Source organism: Amphibalanus amphitrite, unplaced genomic scaffold, assembly GCF_019059575.1.
Source record: "Amphibalanus amphitrite isolate SeventyFive unplaced genomic scaffold, NRLGWU_Aamphi_draft 000169F_arrow, whole genome shotgun sequence".
NCBI lineage: Eukaryota > Metazoa > Arthropoda > Thecostraca > Balanomorpha > Balanidae > Amphibalanus > Amphibalanus amphitrite.
Window position 1 is genome coordinate 270,984 of NW_024881664.1, and position 19,289 is coordinate 290,272.

General features: G+C 49.2%; 1 protein-coding gene across 1 annotated transcript; it reads left to right on the forward strand.

Annotated features, from left to right (window-relative positions):
• Positions 1–1,355: 1,355 nt before the first annotated feature.
• On the forward strand, positions 1,356–17,663 carry LOC122383652 (transmembrane protein 145-like). Its single transcript, XM_043370298.1, has 13 exons — positions 1,356–1,483; positions 3,433–3,507; positions 3,671–3,745; positions 6,382–6,588; positions 12,437–12,521; positions 12,923–12,994; positions 13,888–14,037; positions 14,241–14,413; positions 15,621–15,793; positions 16,222–16,342; positions 16,504–16,591; positions 16,968–17,107; positions 17,336–17,663. Exons 1-13 carry the CDS (start codon positions 1,382–1,384, stop codon positions 17,417–17,419), a joined length of 1,545 nt encoding a protein of 514 aa, XP_043226233.1. The 5' UTR covers positions 1,356–1,381; the 3' UTR covers positions 17,420–17,663.
• The last annotated feature ends 1,626 nt before the right edge of the window (positions 17,664–19,289 follow it).

The following is a 19,289-nucleotide window of genomic DNA, read 5'->3' on the forward strand; positions in this document are numbered from 1 at the left end:
AACTCGATTTATCACTTGGAGGACTATACCTACTTAAACAAAACTTGAACTATCACTTTATGGCAAGATCGTGGGCGCCCCGGGTGCATGCCTTGTCGCTTGTGGTCGACGATTACGTCAACTGAATCGATCACTGCCCAGATCTAGGTACCCAGACTGCTGCTGTGGTAAGGGTTATTTCCCATAAGCAGCATCTTGTGCAGGATAATACCTACCTTCTTTACCCATGGAATACCCATCTATGTAACATAATTGGAATTAGGTGATATCTGCTAATTCGATATGCCTAATTAAAGTAGGCAATCAACCAGACAGGAATTGGGTCATTGAACTCTGACCTCGCCCTCGGTGCACGGGCGGTGCACCAACGGACGAACGCGGTACACCTCGTCCCCCCTCCCCCATCGTCAACTATTGATGTCATGTAATGCTACGCCACGTTACACGATACCCGTAATTGCTTTGTGTTCATCCGATGGGCGGATGCAAATCTGAACTGTAGCGCTGTGACAGTGTCTCTCAGGGACGACGAATGTGCACATCATCCCTGGTACAGCACTGTTGGCCGGCGCAGTGCGCACCAAAGCATAGTCCGAACCGCGGCCCTAATGTGGTGGGGTGCGCGGCCGACGGCGCCAGTTTCGGCAGGCCCGTGTTTCTAGTCGTCTCCATGGAAACCGCGTGCCACTACCACCGCCGCTGCCACCTCGCGTGCCTGTAACATCAGGAAATGTGCGACGGAGGTCCTTGGCCCGGCTGTTCTGAGCTCTAAGGCACCTTACCCGAGGCTGACCTCTCAGCTCCTGGTCTCTCTGCCGTCTGCGTGTCAGTCTCCCGGCTCTCGATCAGCGCGGTCCGGTGGGTCACGTGACGTCACGTGCCAGGGGAGGCCCGGACGCACCTGTTCGTGCAGCGGCGGGTCAATGGATCGATTAGCGGCGCTGGAGGTGCCGTGATGTCCTGACGAGCCGCCACAGACGTGCTGCGGCCGTCGGACCGAGCTAAAGCAGTGTACAGACGGAGACTCGGCAAGATTACGGACGGAGCTGCTACAGTGTACGAACGGAGTCGCAGCGCAAGGACGGAGCTGCGACAGTACACGGACGGAGCAAAAGCAGTGTATAAACGGAATCAACGCAGCGTACGGACAGAGCTACCGCAGCGAACGGACGGAGTTGTCGCACTGAACGGACGGAGTTGCGACACGGAGCGGACGGAGCTGTGGCAGTGTGTGTACCGCGCCGAAGTGTACGGACGGAGCCGCTGCAGCCTACGAACAGAGCCGCGCCAGGTTACGGGAGAGTCAAGGCGTTGTCTTCCTGTACGGTGATCGGACTCGGAGTCTCCGCACACAGTCTGTGAGGGACGTTTGGAAACTGTCATGGAGCTGCCACCGACACTGCCGCTGATGCTGCTACTGCTGGCTATCTGGATACCAAGGTCAACGGCCAAAGTGGTGCAGGGCCATCTCCGCACCAGAGAGGTATGTGACGCCTATGCTCAAGTCAGTGGTTCGGTGTTTTCTTTTCTATATAGAGAGTAGAGGTGCCGGACCGACTGCCGCAGTAGCATAAAACTTCAGTCACATTTAACCTCAGTGTCGAGAGCCGGCTACGTATCATAGTTACATACGGATTAAAAAGTGCCAAAAACGTATTCATGAGTAACTTCTTGGCCAAGCTGAACATGTTTTAGACGATAGTTGCTATGCACTAAACGATTTGAGAACGAGATGATGAGAGAAGGAAAATAAGCGAATTTGGCTGAACTGATCGAAGCAGAGTTATAGAATGGACTCAGCAACGCGGGTAGCATGATGAATTTACTGTGCAATATGCCAACATGGCGGGTCATGACAGCGAGCTTAGTCTGCGTTTGATTGTCTCAGCGTCACGAAGAACACATAATGATAGATAAAGCTCGCAAGCTCAGCGTCTGTACGCCTGAGAGGATGCTGTGCCGTATACCTACCCATTCCTGCCTTACCGCTGTAGTTCTTTCTCCTCTCGCTAGACGGCAGAAGTGAAAACGCCTGACAAGATGCTGTACCGCATAGCTCATTCCTATCCTATCGCCGTAGTTCTCTGTCTTCTCCCTAGATGGCAGAAGTAAAACGCCTGACATGATGCTGTGCCGCATATCCCGTCCTCGCTGTGGTTCTCTCTCCTCTCGCTAGATGGCAGGAGTAAAACGCCTGTAAGGTTGCTGTGCCGCATTGCACGAAGCGGAGAAACGCGGTTACGGCGGCATAGAACGACGTGTGATGGGCCTTGTTAAACATATTTTCAATGATAATCTCAGGCCAACACTTTCCAATGTCCTATATTTATTTATATATTCCCCACAGTGTTTGTGAAGGCACATAAATATTTCATTGCGTCGTGTAAAAGTAAAATAACACGGCATATTTGATATTAATTTTGCGTTGGGACAAGTCTTTCATTTTCCAACAGTAGCTAGGGCAGCCAGAGAGCGGCAAAAATAGAAACGGCAGCTTTGTCAGTTGTGACCATAGCGTCGCAACTCGCAAGGATCTAACCTTCAACCAACGCTATAATACGTTATGCCCGTTTAATCATTTAGAAATTCACCTGAAGTATCGGCAATTGACGCTCAATAGATTTTATTGATGAAAAGAGACAGGTTGACTGTATAAATGCAGCAAAGACCTTTCGTCAATCGTTACTCTAAATCATCATTTGTCGTAAATCGTTAACCGTTAAATCGTTATCAAATATCAAGTTAAAATTACACATTAATTGCCCGACGTTTCGCCCTAATTGTCGCCCTTGAGAAAGCGAATACAGCAAAAGGTCAAAAGGTCAAAAGGTCAATTTATGTGTCTAATTTTAACTTGATACCTAAAGATTTAACGATTAACAATTAAGGATATAGATAAATGACGATTTAGAGTAACGATTAGCGAAAGGTCTTTGCTGCATTTATTCAGTCAGATTTACATATATTGCTTTAGATCTACCAGCTTTTGATGAAGTGGGTATCCTACTCGTGGAAAATGGACTCCGAATATGTAATGTAGGTGCACATTCAACAGCGATCAGAAGATTGATGAGCTTAAATGGAGCTTACATGGAGTGCTACTGCGCAGTAATAATAAATAGGAGCTGAGGCATAGCATCAACATCGAATGTCAGCAGCATATCCGTGGTTTGTCACTGCCTTCATGACAATAATGCGGGTAATATCACAGTCATCGAGTCGGGTGGGACAGCAGCATTCGCCTGGTCATGGTGGTGACAATAAGCCACGAACAAAAGGCCCCAACCATGTCATTCGCTCATTGATCAGAAACGGATTTGGTCATGTCAATGTTTTCGTGTTTGGATAATGAACAATTCGTTCCTGACGCAGCTTTTACTGTACTTAAGTGGGTGCCCGTGACGCTATTCCCGTTTTCCGGTTTTGTTACAGCAATGGGCGTTTCTGACGAGGTTCTGCTTCCTGTCTGGAGAGGGCAAGTTTTCCTATCAGATAGAATACGATGCGGTAAGTAAAACAATAAAAACAATTGCATTTACTCGGGTAGAACAAAGCATGAACCACAGAATTTGAGCCATGCGATTAAACCATGCTCACCAGATTCTATAGTATCGTGTCGTTATGACAGTACCGGTACAGACTGACAATACCCGTGTTTCTCTTGTTGCAGAAGTACGCAGTGCAAAAGCTGCTGCTCTATTACGACACAGACGACCAGTGGCCAGCGATCTACAATACGGGAAAGGTATGACTATGTAGGCATTATGTAACCCATAACTAACGCCGAGGAAAAGAGTACAGTCCCAGGAAGCCGACGGCAGCCTCGCCCGTATAGGGGGGGGTCGAACGGACCCCCTCGGTTTTTCACGAATAACTCGCGTAAAAAGCGGCCGATCGCGACGAAACTTTCAGTACCCTCGCGTTAATCAATTTTACACCTACCCTAAAATTTTCGTGACCCTGACCCTAATGACCTTTGACCTGTGACCTATTTTTCGAGACCATGTTTGGCCGGAATCGCGATTCGGCGTATGTCGGCTCGCATTAGCGGCGCGTTTGCAGTCTTTTCGTGGTTTTAAGCGTTCAAACATGGGATATGATGTTGCTCCCATGCTTTAGGGTGGGTGTCAAGGTCACCGGAAGGTCAGGTCAGGTCATTGACCTTTGATGACCTCGGTTCACTTTTTCGAGTTTTACATGTTTGTAGGCCAGTGTTTTGAGCTGAATTCGAATTTAGCAACCATATGAACATTTACGAAGTAGTTTTGGTGCCTTTGTAACATGTTACGAAGCTGTCAGAGGCGGTTGCCACCTACTACGAATACCTTTACTGGTTGACCTGACCTGACCTGACCCGACCTGGCCTAAATGCATGAAGACATCATCTGTGTTCAAATCTAACATGATAATCCTGATCAGCACCCCGAAAAACCCCATAGCAGCCACGCTTTAAGACTTTCTAACAGGTCTCGATTTTCCCGACTTTTGGGTCATTGACCTGACCTGGAAGGTCAACCGATGACCTAGGACCTTAAAATTGGGTATCATCGGCTTCCTCTCGTCACGGGCAACACGCTAGTTTTTTCCGCGAAGCTCTAGCTCGATCAGGGGCGAAACGGCAAGGGGGAGTCCAACGGACCCCCCCCCCCCCCTTATACGTTTGCGGCTGGAAAAACACCAATACGGGCGAGGGTTAACCCTCGCATGTGTAGTGGTTCGGATGGACCACCACATGGTTTTTCGCGAATAACTCGCGCTAAAATCGGCCGATCGCGACCAAACTTTCAGTACCGTCGAGTTAAAGGGACCCTCCCACCTTCAAAAAAGTTAATGAATTGGCATGAAAGTAATGTCGCTCGGTTCAGAAAGAGCGAAAACGAATATCTACCAAATTTCACCGAAAAATATTCACCGGTTTTCAAGATATTAGACTTTTACTTTTGTTTACTTTTTTGGGATCTCCGCTGTTTCTAGCGACTTTATTTTAGAAGTGCGGCGTTTGCGGCAGATGTTGCGCGCAAATAGCATATACCACCGCGTGCTACAAAACGTTTTAGTCAAACATTTAAAAATCGTTAGATATCTGCGCTGACGTCACACATTCAGAGGGGTATACCTAAGCATTAGCCCCTCTGAATCAAAATGCTGCAATTTTGAAATTCAATATTTCCGATTTAAGGCATTTCTCGATGTTGTGAGTGCCGAAACCGGTAATTGTGAGCCAGGGACCCCATTTTGGCTATCTCAACTCAAATCTAATGTTAAGGTGGGAGGGTCCCTTTAAACCATTTTACACCTACTCTGAAAATTTTATGACCCTGACTCAAGTGACCTTTGACCTGTGACCTATTCCTCGAGGCCATGTTTGGCCGGAATCGCGATTCGGCGTATGTCGGCTCGCATTAGCCGCGCGTTTGCAAGCTTTTCGTGGTTTCAAACGTTCAAACATGTTGATTCGATGTTGCTCCCATGCATTAGGGTGGGTGTCAAGGTCACCTGAAGGTCAGGTCAGGTCATTGACCTTTGGTGACCTCGGTTCACTTTTTCGAGTTTTACATGTTTCTAGGCTAGTTTTTTTAGCTGAATTCGAATTTAGCAACCATTTGAACATTTACGAAGTAGTTTTGGTGCCTTCGTAACATGTTACGAAGCTGTCAGAGGCGGTTGAAACCTACTACGAAAACCCGTCAAGACCCCTACTGGTTGACCTGACCTGACCTGACCCGTCTAAATGCTTAAAGACATCATCTGTGATCAAAATTAACACGATATTCGTGATCAGCACCCCGAAAAAAACCCATAGCAGCCATACTTAACGACTTTCTAACAGGTTACGATTTTCCCGACTTTTGGGTCATTGATCTGACCTGGAAGGTCAACCAATGACCTAGGTCCTTAAAATTGGGTATCATCGGCTTTGTCTCGTGACGGGCAGCACGATCGTTTTTCCGCGAAGCTCTAGCTTGATCAGGGGCCAAACGGCAAGGGGGGGGGGATCCAACCGCCCCCCCTTACACGTTGAAGCTGGCAAACGTCGCACACGTGCGAGGGTTAAATATGCATAAGGAACACGTATGTCGTGTCGTTCTCTCGTGCCAAGCATACTGCGTGCTGCTCACTCTCTACATTTGAGGAATACAAGACTAACTTGCCTTGTTAGCGAGTTGCGCTAAGTCATTACTACTCCGTACGACTGTTCACTATGAATGCTAATACGGAACAAAACCCGTTTTGTCCACGCATTGGCTTGAAGTGATCCTCCAGAACGAACTCGATTCGACAGACGTATCTTGTCACAGTTATGTTTTGTCCTATTTGAATGTGACAATCCCACCACACCACCACACGCATGACGCGGTGTGCTGTTTCCCATTCCCTCAGACGTGCTCGGAGAAATTGTCGGTGCTCAGTGACCCGATGCGCCACCAGTTCATCAACCTCAGCTCCCAGCTCAGCACCTTCAGTGGCTGCGAGATGAGGCGTGAGACGGGCCGCGAGCCCACCTACTTCTGCGTCGGCAACCGCACCTTCATCTCCTCCAGGGAGCGCTGGTGGTTCATAGCCGTCAGCAACTGCGACTCGGAAAAGGTCGGTATAACTACCACTGGTGGTTCATAGCCGTCAGCAACTGCGACTGGGAAAAGGTCCGTATACCACTGGTGGTTCATAGCCGTCAGCAACTGCGACTCAGAGAAGGTCGGTATAACTACCACTTGTGGTTCATAGCAGTCATTAACTGCGACTCGGAAAAGGTCGGTATACCGCTGGTGATCCATAAAAGTCAGCAAGTGCGACTGGGAGAAGGTTCCTATCATAAAACGTTATTGGTCCATATCCGTCATTGCTGCAGCTGAGAAAAAGTTCACGGTACTGCCCTGGTAAATTCGGAACATAATTTAGACCGCAGCTACATTGGGTTGAGCGTAGCACGCACCGAGGGTGTCCGAGTGCTCATTCCGTGTGCTGGAGGCGGAGAGCATCGTCACTGTGATAAACCACCCATTACTGTCGAATGTGGTGCTCTCGCTAACATCTGTTATTTCTGTTTCGTCCTCAGGTGCACACTCATATCGGTCGAATTTAGTTGAATAAAACCATTGTATTCATACTACAACTTTTGGTACCACAGTCACGATAAGCGCAGAAAGCACTTAGAAGAGACCTTTAAATTTTCAGGATGACATACCTCGAACCATCTCTGCTCACTTGCTGTTTACTAAGCATAAGCAGCTCGACTAGTGCCTATAATTGTGGCAGTCGTACACTGAAAACAATTTAACCCAAGGCCCGCGAGTAAACCGGTGTTTTGCAGGTACCCCTATCTATCTTACTATTTGAACAGGATCCATCTGTTTGTTTGTTTGTCTGTCCGCCACGCCGTGTAGTGGGTTCAATTTAGCCGGCCTACAGGGCAGACGGTATCTATCTTACTATTTGAACAGGATCCATCTGTCTGTTTGTCCGCCACGCGGTGTAGTGGGTTCAATTTAGCCGGCCTACAGGGCAGACGGTATATCGTAGGGGGTTGAAATTTGCACACCTTATAGGTGACAGAGCGGGTCAGTGCCTTTTCTAGGTTCCGACTCGCTGGTGTGCACGGTTCGCGCGTGGGGCGCGCCGGAAGAACGCCAATGAAATTTTGATCGGTTCTTATATCTTCATTGAGAGCCGGGGTCGACAAACTTTGTGGACTAAATGCATGCCGATCGGCGGCGAGTGCCTCGCATTGGCGGATCGGCAAGTTATTAATTTGAATGAAAAGTTGCGAAAAAATGTGTTGATTTTCGTTCGATGGAAACAGTTTGTGATACGAGTATTCAAATGCACCGTGTTTGCCGCAATGCGCCACTTTGATGACAAGGCGCCATTTTTGCCGCAAATCGCACAGTTTTGTCAAACATAGTCCGATATGGGTGCAATTTAGTGCCAAGATGCATGGTAAATCGCCGGGTGAAAATGCGCCGCGTTTGTCGCAACGCGCCACATATGCCACAAAGCGCCATTTCCGACAAAATCGAGTAAGGGCAATGGAATGGCACGAATTATTCTGTGACCTGACATGACCCAGCGGTGTTGGTAGGGGTAGGGGTAGGGGTAGGGGTAGTGGTAGGGGTAGTGTAGTGGTAGGGGTAGGGGTAGGGGTAGGGGTAGGGGTAGTGGTAGGAGTAGTAGTAGGGGTAGGGGTAGTGGTAGGGGTAGTAGTAGGGGTAGTAGTAGGGGTAGTGGTAGGGGTAGTGGTAGGGGTAGTGGTAGGGGTAGTGGTAGGGGTAGGAGTATGGGTAGTAGTAGTGGTAGGGGTAGGGGTAGATGTAGTGGTAGGGGTAGGGGTAGTGGTAGTGGTAGGGGTAGTGGTGGAGGCAAAAGCAGAACAGTGGCCCGGGCTGATCCCAGCGGACGAGAAGTGACCATGTGACCTGGCCTGACCCAAAGCGACCGGGGCTGACCCCTTTGACCCGTCTTGACCCCGTACCTATCACCCAAATTTCATCCAACAACGCCCTCAGAACAATTCTTTCTTTTTAATTCTCTTCACATTTCCGTCCATATCTATGCTTCTAGATGACACATCGACATGAATCAAACACCATTCGAAAGCAAATTGGCTGGTGCCGCAATTTTTTTCTACCACGCAGCAAAGCAAGTGGCGCAGCCGCTTGTCTATCTTACTATTTGAACAGGATCCATCTGTTTGTTTGTTTGTCTGTCCGCCACGCCGTGTAGTGGGTTCAATTTAGCCGGCCTACAGGGCAGACGGTATATCGTAGGGGGTTGAAATTTGCACACCTTCTAGGTGACAGAGCGGGTCAGCGCCTTTTCTAGGTTCCGACTCGCTGGGGTGCACGGTTCGCGCGTGGGGCGCGCCGGAAGAACGCCACTGAAATTTTGATCGGTTCGTAGATCTTCATTGAGAGCCGGGGTCGAAGAACTTTGTGGACTAAATGCATGCCGATCGGCGACGGGTGCCTCGCATTGGCGGATGGGCAGGTTTTAATTTGAATGAAAAGTGGCGAAAAAATGTGTTGATTGTCGCTAAATGGGTACAGTTTGTGATAGGAATTTACAAATGCACCGCGTTTGCCGCAAGGCATCACATTGGTCACAGGGCGTCATTTTTGCCGCAAATCGCACGGTTTTGTCAAATATGGTCCGATATGGGTGCAATTTGGTGCCAGGATGCATGCTCAACCAACAGGTTCAGATGCGCCGCGTTTGTCGCAGTGCGCCACATATGCCACAAAGCGCCATTTCCGACAAATTCGATTAAGCGTAATGCAATGGCACGAATAGGGGCAGGGCTGGGAACACTCTAAGTCTGATATTTTAGTACTGATTGGATCCAATTATTCTGTGACCTGACATGACCCAGCGGTGCTGGTAGGGGTAGGGGTAGGGGTAGGGGTAGGGGTAGGGGTAGGGGTAGGGGTAGGGGTAGTGGTAGTGGTAGGAGTAGTAGTAGGGGTAGGGGTAGTGGTAGGGATAGTAGTAGTGGTAGGGGTAGTAGTAGGGATAGTAGTAGGGGTAGTGGTATGGGAAGTGGTAGGGGTAGGAGTATGGGTGGTAGTAGTGGTAGGGGTAGATGTAGTGGTAGGGGTAGGGGTAGGGGTAGTGGTAGGGGTAGTGGTAGGGGTAGTGGTAGGGGTAGGGGTAGGGGTAGGGTTAGGAGTATGGGTAGTAGTAGTGGTAGGGGTAGGGGTAGATGTAGGGGTAGGGGTAGGGGTAGTGGTAGTGGTAGTGGTAGGGGTAGGGGTAGTGGTAGGGGTAGTGGTAGGGGTAGGGGTAGTGGTGGAGGCAAAAGCAGAACAGTTGCCCGGGCTGATCCCAGCGGACGAGAGGTGACCTATGTGACCTGGCCTGACCCAAAGTGACCGGGGCTGACCCCTTTGACCCGTCTTTACCCCGTATCAGCCAAATTTCATCCAACAAAGGCCTCAGAACAGTTCTTTTTTAAATTCTCTTCACATTTCCGTCCATATCTATGCTTCTAGACGACACATCAATTTGAATCGAACACCATTCGAAAGCAAATTAGCTGGTGCCGCAATTTTTTCCTACCACGCAGCAAAGCAAGTGGCGCAGCCGCTTGTCTATATTACTATTTGAGGAGGGTGCGTCTGTCCGTTACCGAGGTCCCGACTTGGTCGTGCTTTGCGTGGACTGCAGGCCAGACCGTTGCACCTAGCCCGGTGAAATTTGCACAACTTATAGATCAAGGATGCGCGACGTGCCTTTGAGGGGTCTCAGCTCGATCGGATTGATAGGGAGCGCGTGGCGCGTGCTCAAAAAGTGCAAATTCGCGTCATAGACTTTACATGTATAAATCGGCGTGCGAAATCGGGCGAAAACGGCTAATTTTGGCCGACACGGGTCCAGTTCCCGTGCAATATCTTGGTGACCAGGGGTCCGACCGGCACGGGGAAAACAGCATCGTGTAGATGATTGAATGGGCAATTGAATGGTGTGCGATATAGAGGATAGCACGCGCCACGTGCACCGGGGAGGGCAGTTTTGTTGAAAAATTGCGGTTTTGGGCGGATTTTGGAATTGATTTTATTATTAGGTGACCGTTTAACAGAGCGAGTTGGAACAACGCCTGTTGGCAAGAGAAATGTACCGCCTATCATATAAAAATTGTGAAAAGCTGATTGATCCAATTCAAGGTGGTACGAATCACGGGAGAAAATGGTGTTTGTCAATTTTGTGCCACTTTGTTTATCAAAATGGTTTTACTCCATAATCTGATATCTTTGGCAGTTAAAAAATGGCAACGTTGGAAAGAGCATTCAATTCTGTCCAAGGTTCAGTCTTCACTTTTGCAGGATGAGCAACAGTATTCTTAAAAATGTTAATATTCCAAACTATTACATTGTCATTTTTAGCGAAATTCATCGATGGCCCTCAAAAGACTTCACGCCAGTTTTCGAATCATTCTTAAGCAGAACGCATGATAATACGACACGGGCACCTCGATGCGATGTATCTTTGTTTTATTACAAAATGCTTGGCCGTGAAAAAGCAATCGAACGAAATGGATACCAATCAAATCGACACAGACCAATCCAATACCCACGGGTCAAAAACAACCCCTCTTCGCGTTGCGGAGCACGCGGGTAACCCTAGTCCGCAACCATTTTTAACCACCCTCCCAGGAGTACAGTAAGGTCCCATTGCAGTGTAGTCGTCCCTGCTCTTAGCGGACTTGTTCGCTGACAACGGTTATATCCGCTCAGAGCAAGTACGACTACACCGCAATGGGACCTAGCACTACTCCTGGGAGGGTGATTAAAAATGGTTGCGGACTAGGGTTACCCGCGTGCTCCGCAACGCGAAGAAGGGTTATTGTTGACCCGTGGGTATTGGGTTGGTCTGTATCGATTTGGTTGGTATCCATTTCGTTCGATTCCTTTTTGAAGGCCAAGTATTTTGTAATAAAACAAAAAAGATACATCGCATCGAGGTGCCCGTGTCGTATTATCATGCTTTCAAGAATGATTTGAAAACTGGCGTAAAGTCCTTTGAGGGCCATCGATGAATTTCGCTAAAAATGACAATGTAATGGTTTGGAACATTTACATTTTTAAGAATACTGTTGCTCATCATGCAAAAATGATGAGTGAATATTGGACAGAATTGAATGCTCTTTCCAACGGTGCCATTTTTAATTGCCAGAGATATCAGATCATGGAGCAAGACCCGTGTGATTAATAAAGTGGCACAAAATTGACAAACACCATTTTCTCCCGTGATTTGTACCACCTTGATTTGGATCAATCAGCTTTCCACAATTTTTCCATGAGAGGCGGTACATTTCTCTTGCCAATAGGCGCTGTTCCAACTCGCTCCGTTTAATGGTCACCTAAAAATAAAATCAATTCCAAAATCCGTCAAAAACCGCAATTTTTCAACCAAAGCACCCTCACGGGTGCACGTGGCACGTGCCATCCCCTGTACTGCATATCATTCGATAACCTGTTCAATTATCTACATGATGCTGTTTTCCCCGTGCCGATCCGGCCCACGGTTACCGAGATATTGCACGGGGATCGGACCCGTGTCGGGCAAATTTAGCCATTTTCGCCCGATTTTGCAAGCCGATTTATACATGTATAGTCTATGACGCGAATTTGCACTTTTTGAGCACGCGCCACGCGCTCACTAACGACCCGATCGAGCTGAGACCCCTCAAAGGCACGTCGCTTATCTTTGATCTATAAGTTGTGCAAATTTCACCGGGCTAGGTGCAACGGTCTGGCCTGTAGTCCACGCAAAGCACCACCAAGTCGGGACCTCGGTAACGGACAGACGCACCCTCCTCAAATAGTAATATAGATAGGGGTACCCGTAAAACACCGGTTTACTCGCCAGCCTTGGGTTAAATTGTTTTCAGTGTATGTAGGTCCGACGTACAACCCTGACTGACTCGCCTGATCCGTCGCAGGGTCTCGACCTGAAGTATGACTTTCTGATGACTAATGGTCCCGAGGAGAACTCCTGGTTATACCACTTCTCAGCCGACGAAATGTGTAAGTGTCCGTCAACATGCATGGGTAACAACTAAACAAGGCACACTAAAGCAAGGACTATCATACACGACACACTGTTGAACTGAAAACCGCTTGTGCCTGATTGGTTACAGTTCATCAGGCTGTAATTACAACACATCCATAATTAAAGTATTAAAATTGCATCACACAATGATCTCAAACTAATTACGTATCATTTCTTAATTACGTTGAAATTAAACAAATGTAGATCATGTAGAGCGTCAGAAATAAGGTAGGCAAAACCAAACGGGGATTGACGATGCTGATGATGCTGATTGTTTTTTTGGGGGGGAGGGGGGCTTAGGGGGCCCGGGGTAAGGTGGTCATCGGCGACCATCAAAATACGGGGATTGAGAGTTTATGTGCGCCTATGCCGGCAGATATTCTGCGGACCAACATATGCATGCTGTGCGGCCAGCTAGTCGTCCTCTTCGCAAGCATCATCTTATCCGGTAATAAATCATTGCTGGAGTAAACAAAGGCATACCGTTGATTACACACACGCTTCGGCCACATCGATATCTATCCAAAAGCACGGCCCTCATTGCTCACAAAGAATACAGCAAAAGCGTTACCGGGAAGTGAGTTTGTGTCGTAACTAACAACACACCGTTAAAGTGCATCGGTCTGTGCCGTCTGGTTCATACGGCGTCATAAGGGGTTCATGGACGTAGTAGGGTGAGTGCAACATCGGCAAGGCCCCTAATCTTTCGATGGGAATGCACACGGGTAATTTTGAGGCCCACTGTCGGACGGTATTGAAGATTAGTTTTGATTACAAAATTTGTTGGACAGTAGGTGCATATTTATTTACAGTACTAAGTACGCATTTTATTTTATTATAGTACGTATTTTAGACAGAAATACCGAGGGCATTTGTCAAACGGTATTACGGTTGGGTCATGCTGGACCGTCTGGCGGTCGTTCGGTACGGTTGGATTGTTCGACCGTGTCCGAGCGGTGGAATACACCCCCCGGTATCCGGTGTAAAGCATATTGATCGGGCCGAGTGCCCGCTGTCAGTGCCGCTAGCAGCATAGCCTCGCCCACTTATCACCGACGTTACTAGTATCGAGCCATGCGGAGCGAGCTCGGCCCACAACGTAAAACGGAGCACCAACGAGTGCCTGTCGGCGTTGGTAGGCCCCAGGACCATAGAAATATGCGCGTTCCATCGCAGTTCCCCTTTCATTCATGACGAAATCCAGTTACCCCTCATCAAGGACGTAAACGTAATGTGTCCTTATCTCTTATACCCAGCAGCAATTGTCTGATATTTAACCACAGCCCCAGTACCAGCCCCTCCCGATATGTGACTCTCACCTCCCATCCTGACGACCGGCAGTGGAGCTGAGGAACCGGGGCCTGTTCCACACCACCTACAAGCTGTTCATGGCGTCGCTGCTGCTGCAGACGGCCGGCCTGGCGCTCCTCTGCGCCGCCTACGCCCGATACGCACAGGACGGCGTCGGCCTGCCAAAGTCCAAACTGATCGGTAAGGAAACTTCTGTACCGGTTTCCCTCGATGGCCTTAGGAGATTCAGGAAGACGGCTCCAAATGATCGATACAACAGGATGGTCAAAACTGAAAACTTACTTTGAAGCGGCTGCTTTATTTGAACGGTGGTTGCTTTGTACGTATGACCTTTTCTCTCTGTGTGATCTGTTCCAAGATTACTCTTCATCTGCCCTGCGCAGGTCGTGTTCTGGAGGCTGGCAGCGACTTCACCTTCCTGCTTCTGCTGCTGCTCTGCGCTAAGGGCTACACCATCACTCGCGGGAGGCTGCGGCAGGCCAGCGCCATCAAGCTGACCATCTTCCTCGCCCTCTACGTAGCTACCTGGGCCGTGCTCTTCGTCTACGAGCAGGTGGTGAGTCCATGAGACCGACGGGGTCAGCTCTGCGCACTGCTGACGAGCGGCGGTCGAGCGAGAGCGATTGTGGCGTACATAATTGACGAGCCAGGTGGTGGCCACTGGGCTTGTCTGCCGAAGGTCGGTAAGCCGGATCGACCAGGGGATGCGGTCGATGGCAGACCAGCGCGAGCGGTCGGCAGTGTTAGTGGCCAGGCTGTCAGCAGTTGGATGGCCGATGGCAGCCACTCAGTGCCTTTGAAGTTTGAGAGTCCAGGGCCCAAGTACCTTTGGACACTCTGACTGTCCGCGGCAGCCGTGAGCGCTCGATCCAAACAATTCAGCCCACACATTTCAGCAACTGCTGTTCAAAAGGTTTCAAGAGCGCTTTTGACGGTTATGGATTGCTGGATTTTTCGACAAAGGGTTGGCCGGTCCAAGCTTTTGCCCAACTGTTCAGGCGTTGAAACACAATCCGTTGACAATCGAATGTGAAAAGACATGTTTTGTCTTTCGAAATCGTTACTAACGATGAACACTCCATGTCCCATGACAAGCATTGTTGTAGGCTAGCGACAAACCAAAAGTTTGTCGAATCCACATTTTATTTCATGTGCGTGCCAATCTGAGCTCTGAATGCGCATGTTCAACGTCTCCGTGCAACCCTGGTTCAGGCAGTTGTGCTCTATGACATTGATGCGAGGCTCAGGCATCGCTCTGTCACACTGCTGGTTTATTTCGCGTGTGTCACGCAGCCATTGACCAAGCAAATACTGCATTAAAACGTAACAATTCCGCTAATGGAGCTGTACATATATAGCCTGCCAGGGTGACTGCGGAGTCTGGAAATACGAACCATTGTGAGCGCTAATTATGCGGCGCGACACTCGACAGATCGAAAGATTTCATCAATCCTCAAACAGCGCGGCGGGACGAGCGTCCGAGCCTCTGAGAATGTATCGCCAACAGTTCCAATTCTCGCTCGGGAGCAGTTACAGCGACCGATCAGATCAGCTATTTCTGTGGCGATCGTTACGTGACAACTGAGACTCTATTAAAAGAAACGAGTTTTCGTCCCAGATCAGGTGCTGCCCCTGTATGTGTTTGTGCCCCGTGTGCTGCGTTTTTTCCACGCCCAAGCTAATGTAGTTAAGGTCTCCGCGCTGCAGTTTTTCGACCTCGGGTACGGGGTAGGTGCTGTACCTATAATGTCTCTGTGCCGCAGTTTTTCGACCCCGGCGAGGTGCTCTACCTGTACGAGTCGCCCGGCGGCTACGGCCTGATGCTGCTGAAGCTGCTCGGCTGGGCCATGTTCATCTACTCCACCTCGTTCACCATCAAACACTACCCGGAAAAGTGGAGCTTCTACCTGCCCTTCTCCATGTACTACACCGTCTGGTGAGTGAAGCATTGTGCACTGGTGGGCACGTTTATAATGCCATCGATTTGACGAACTGGCGTTTGATGACTGATAATGTCCGATACAACACTTCAACGATTATCGACTTAGGCCCTGGAAACATCAAAGCTCGGCCGTTCAAACCGTTCTCGGAAAACAGCTTCAAACAGCAGAGCTGTTTTCTGTTATTAGCGTCAATGGATCAATGTCAACGACAGTCGACAATGTCGAAGCCAGCACGCGGCACACATTTCAAACGCATACTTGCATACGAGCAGACTCTGTATCGAGTATCGACCACATGCAGATACTAAGACGCTAACCCTTTAAATGCTCATCACAATATGCTAGCGAGACCATCCAGCAGAGGCCACCAAACCGGATCGTAAATCGTATAACCACACCCGTGTTGCCGCTGGTCTGTCAGGTTTCTCTCGGCGCCGATGGTCATCATGTGCTCCAACTACCTCATCGACAAGTGGGTGCGAGAGAAGGTGGTCAACGGCGTGGAGCACGGCATCGCCTGGTGCGGACAGGTGTTCTTTCTGGTGAGTCAATGTAACGGATCGACCCGGTCCCGGGGGACCAGTCACATACCCAGTTCTGGAAAATACAGCCGTTCATGGGTCGAATCCCTGAAATGATTGTGTTATGCTTACACCCGATGCGGAAATCTCCAGTCGCTAATGCGCTTTGCCGTTGTTTCCAGATTCTGACGCGTCCAACGGCGGCCAACAAGAACTTCCCGTTTCACGTGCGGACCTCCCAGATCAGCATCATGGAGCAGCGCCCGAACGGTACGTGTTCCAGGGCCAGTAGTGGAACGGGGTGCCAGAGGCAAGTGGCATTTCAGAGGTCAGTGGCAGGTGCGTCCTGTGTTAGCGGTGCAACGGTGCATGCCAACGGTCGGGCCAGCGGCAAAATCAATGAACGATGCAATACTGAAATGCAATCCCCTGAAATATGCGAGCAGTGGTGCCCTGGGGAGCTCGGTAAAAGAATACGCTAACAAACTGATGCATTTCTTTTTCTTAAAAATGGTCTTATTTTGACATTTTCAGTGAACAAGTGAACAAGTAAACTTTACGGGTTTCAATGCTCACACTGGACCTATCCAGGTGGATTTGCTTGCAGGATTGTATTTGAAACCCCGCTACTCTCCGCTTTTCTCAGGTACGGCCGGCAACAACAACCTGGACCACTTCAGCGCGCACCCGTACGCGCCCAGCGCGCCGAACGGGGGTCCGTGGCGCGGCGCCGACCGCCAGAGCACGCCCACCGAGCTGTTCGTCATCTCGGCGCCGCAGATGATCGTGAGTGGACGAAGCCGAGGAGATGATGTTAGGACCGCCTGCTGACCCGTTATACCAAGTTCCGTCCAAGGCTATATAAACTGTTCCGTACAACTTCCATGTTTCCCATGGGAAAACTTTCTCGACCCACAGGGCCAAATTCTTAACGTCGGTACCAATTCTCATTTGCATCAACCTTCGATTCCCTAATCCCTTGTAATTTTCACCCACTAATTTTTTCCGTTTCAGCCGTCTGTGCCCGGCGACAAGCCGTACATCAAACAGGATGCCAGCTTTCCTCACCAACGAAACGGCAACGTACTGGAGAACTGACAACGCTGCCAGTGATACCGAGTCGTCTCCTAACACAACGTCACACAAGCCGCGGATAACGTCACAGTATAGTATGATACCAGCTGCAAATGACGTCGACTCTGAGACACTCGGTCGCCAGAGGCCGATCTTGAATATAGTTTTCGGCCAACAGTTTAGAGCTCATGACGAACGATGATGATGTTTTAGGGCGCCTTGACTGCGGTGGTCATCGGCGCCCAAACTTAAAAGCTCAGAATCCCCAAACGGGGTCAAACCAAGTGGTAGCGGTTTGTAGATGGTCAGCATATTCAAGATTTGTCTGACATTCAGACATCGCGCTCAGCGGTTCAGAAAAGAGAACCACTCGGCACACTCATTGGCCATTGCGCTGTGTGCCGTGACGATTTATGGGTTATCGGAAAAGACAGGGGCCCTGTCTTTTCCGATAACCCATAAATCGTCACAGGGGACTGGTCACTTATAGTCGGCAGCATTTTGATATGATAGGCGTGATTAAGTTACATGTGATGTTGTTCGTCATTTGTGCACCTTTTTTCACAATATGTCGTGATTGGCGTGGATGGGGCATAGACGACATTTATAGGGCTGTGCCCGACTTGACGTTCTTTAATCGTAAAAGCCGTCCGTTTCACCCGTCCGCTTTCGCAGTCGTTTGACATACTGCGACATAAGTAAGATGTTCTTGCATGCACCTAACGATATGTGCACTGGTAGGTGGTTGTAGCACACTGAATACGTAACATCAAAAGTAACGTGGCGCTGGAGATGTGTGCAATAAAAACTCAATTATTGCGCAATGATGCTATGTTGGTTATGGTGAGATAAACCTCAAGTGTCGTACTTTGGATATGTGCCCTGTACTGCCACCAATACAACACGAGCACTAAGCGAACGAGGACGCGACCGCGAGATGAAATGAAAAAATCCCGGAAACGCATTACTCGGGAAAGGATTTGAACTTTTGAAGAAAGCCATGAACCACTCAGCTCACTTCCACGATGTGCGCAACTGCGCACGTCGCACACCAATCGTCGTTGTGATTGCATCAGACGCCGGTGACGAGGCCACTTTTTGTGCGCTCTTCTGCCAAGGACAGGGGTATAGCCGCAGGGGGCGGGACTCTGTATACGGTAGGGTCATCATGACGAGCCCCCCGCTGCTGCCGGAGCAGCGGTGTCATACATTCACCGGCCGCTCATACGTTGTGATACGTTGTGACCATGAACCCTTGGAGAAACTCCACTCACGATAGGAGTTAATGGTCTACAGTCTACAGTCCCAGAGCACTGTTTGACCAGCAATACAGTCGTTATCGGTCGAGATGGTTATTTTTGCTACCATAGGATAGGATGCGCCCCAGACCTACGTGGAGTGCCTTTGGCGACGAGCCAAGTGCTGTATTTTTTGCAAGTCATATCCTCATGGGTCGTCGGGCCGAGAGTGGCGCACAGTGTGACCAATCAACCGGTTAAAGGAGAAATAGTAAGGACTTATTAAAGGAGCCCGTCGTAGTAAGTCCCTGGCAACAAATTGTTGAGATGGCGTACCCTGCTAAGTTTTGTGTTTAAACTAAGACTAATGCCCTAGTAGCTTTTATGCACATAGCGGATAAGAGCCATCGTTCGAATCAGCGGAACAGGCAGAAACGAAATGCACTTCCATCACAAATTAGAAAATCAGAGATGCGGCAAAAAAAGCAGAGCAGCCTTAACAGTTAACATTATCAACCTTGCTCCTCGAATCAATAAATGACGCTGGAAACATAGAGGAATTTTGCAGCTCAATTTGTTTGCGTTAGTTCGCCAGCCATTACACCGTGCACCGCTGTGTATAACTATCGTCTCGAGGAGAGGCGGCGACGGCAGGC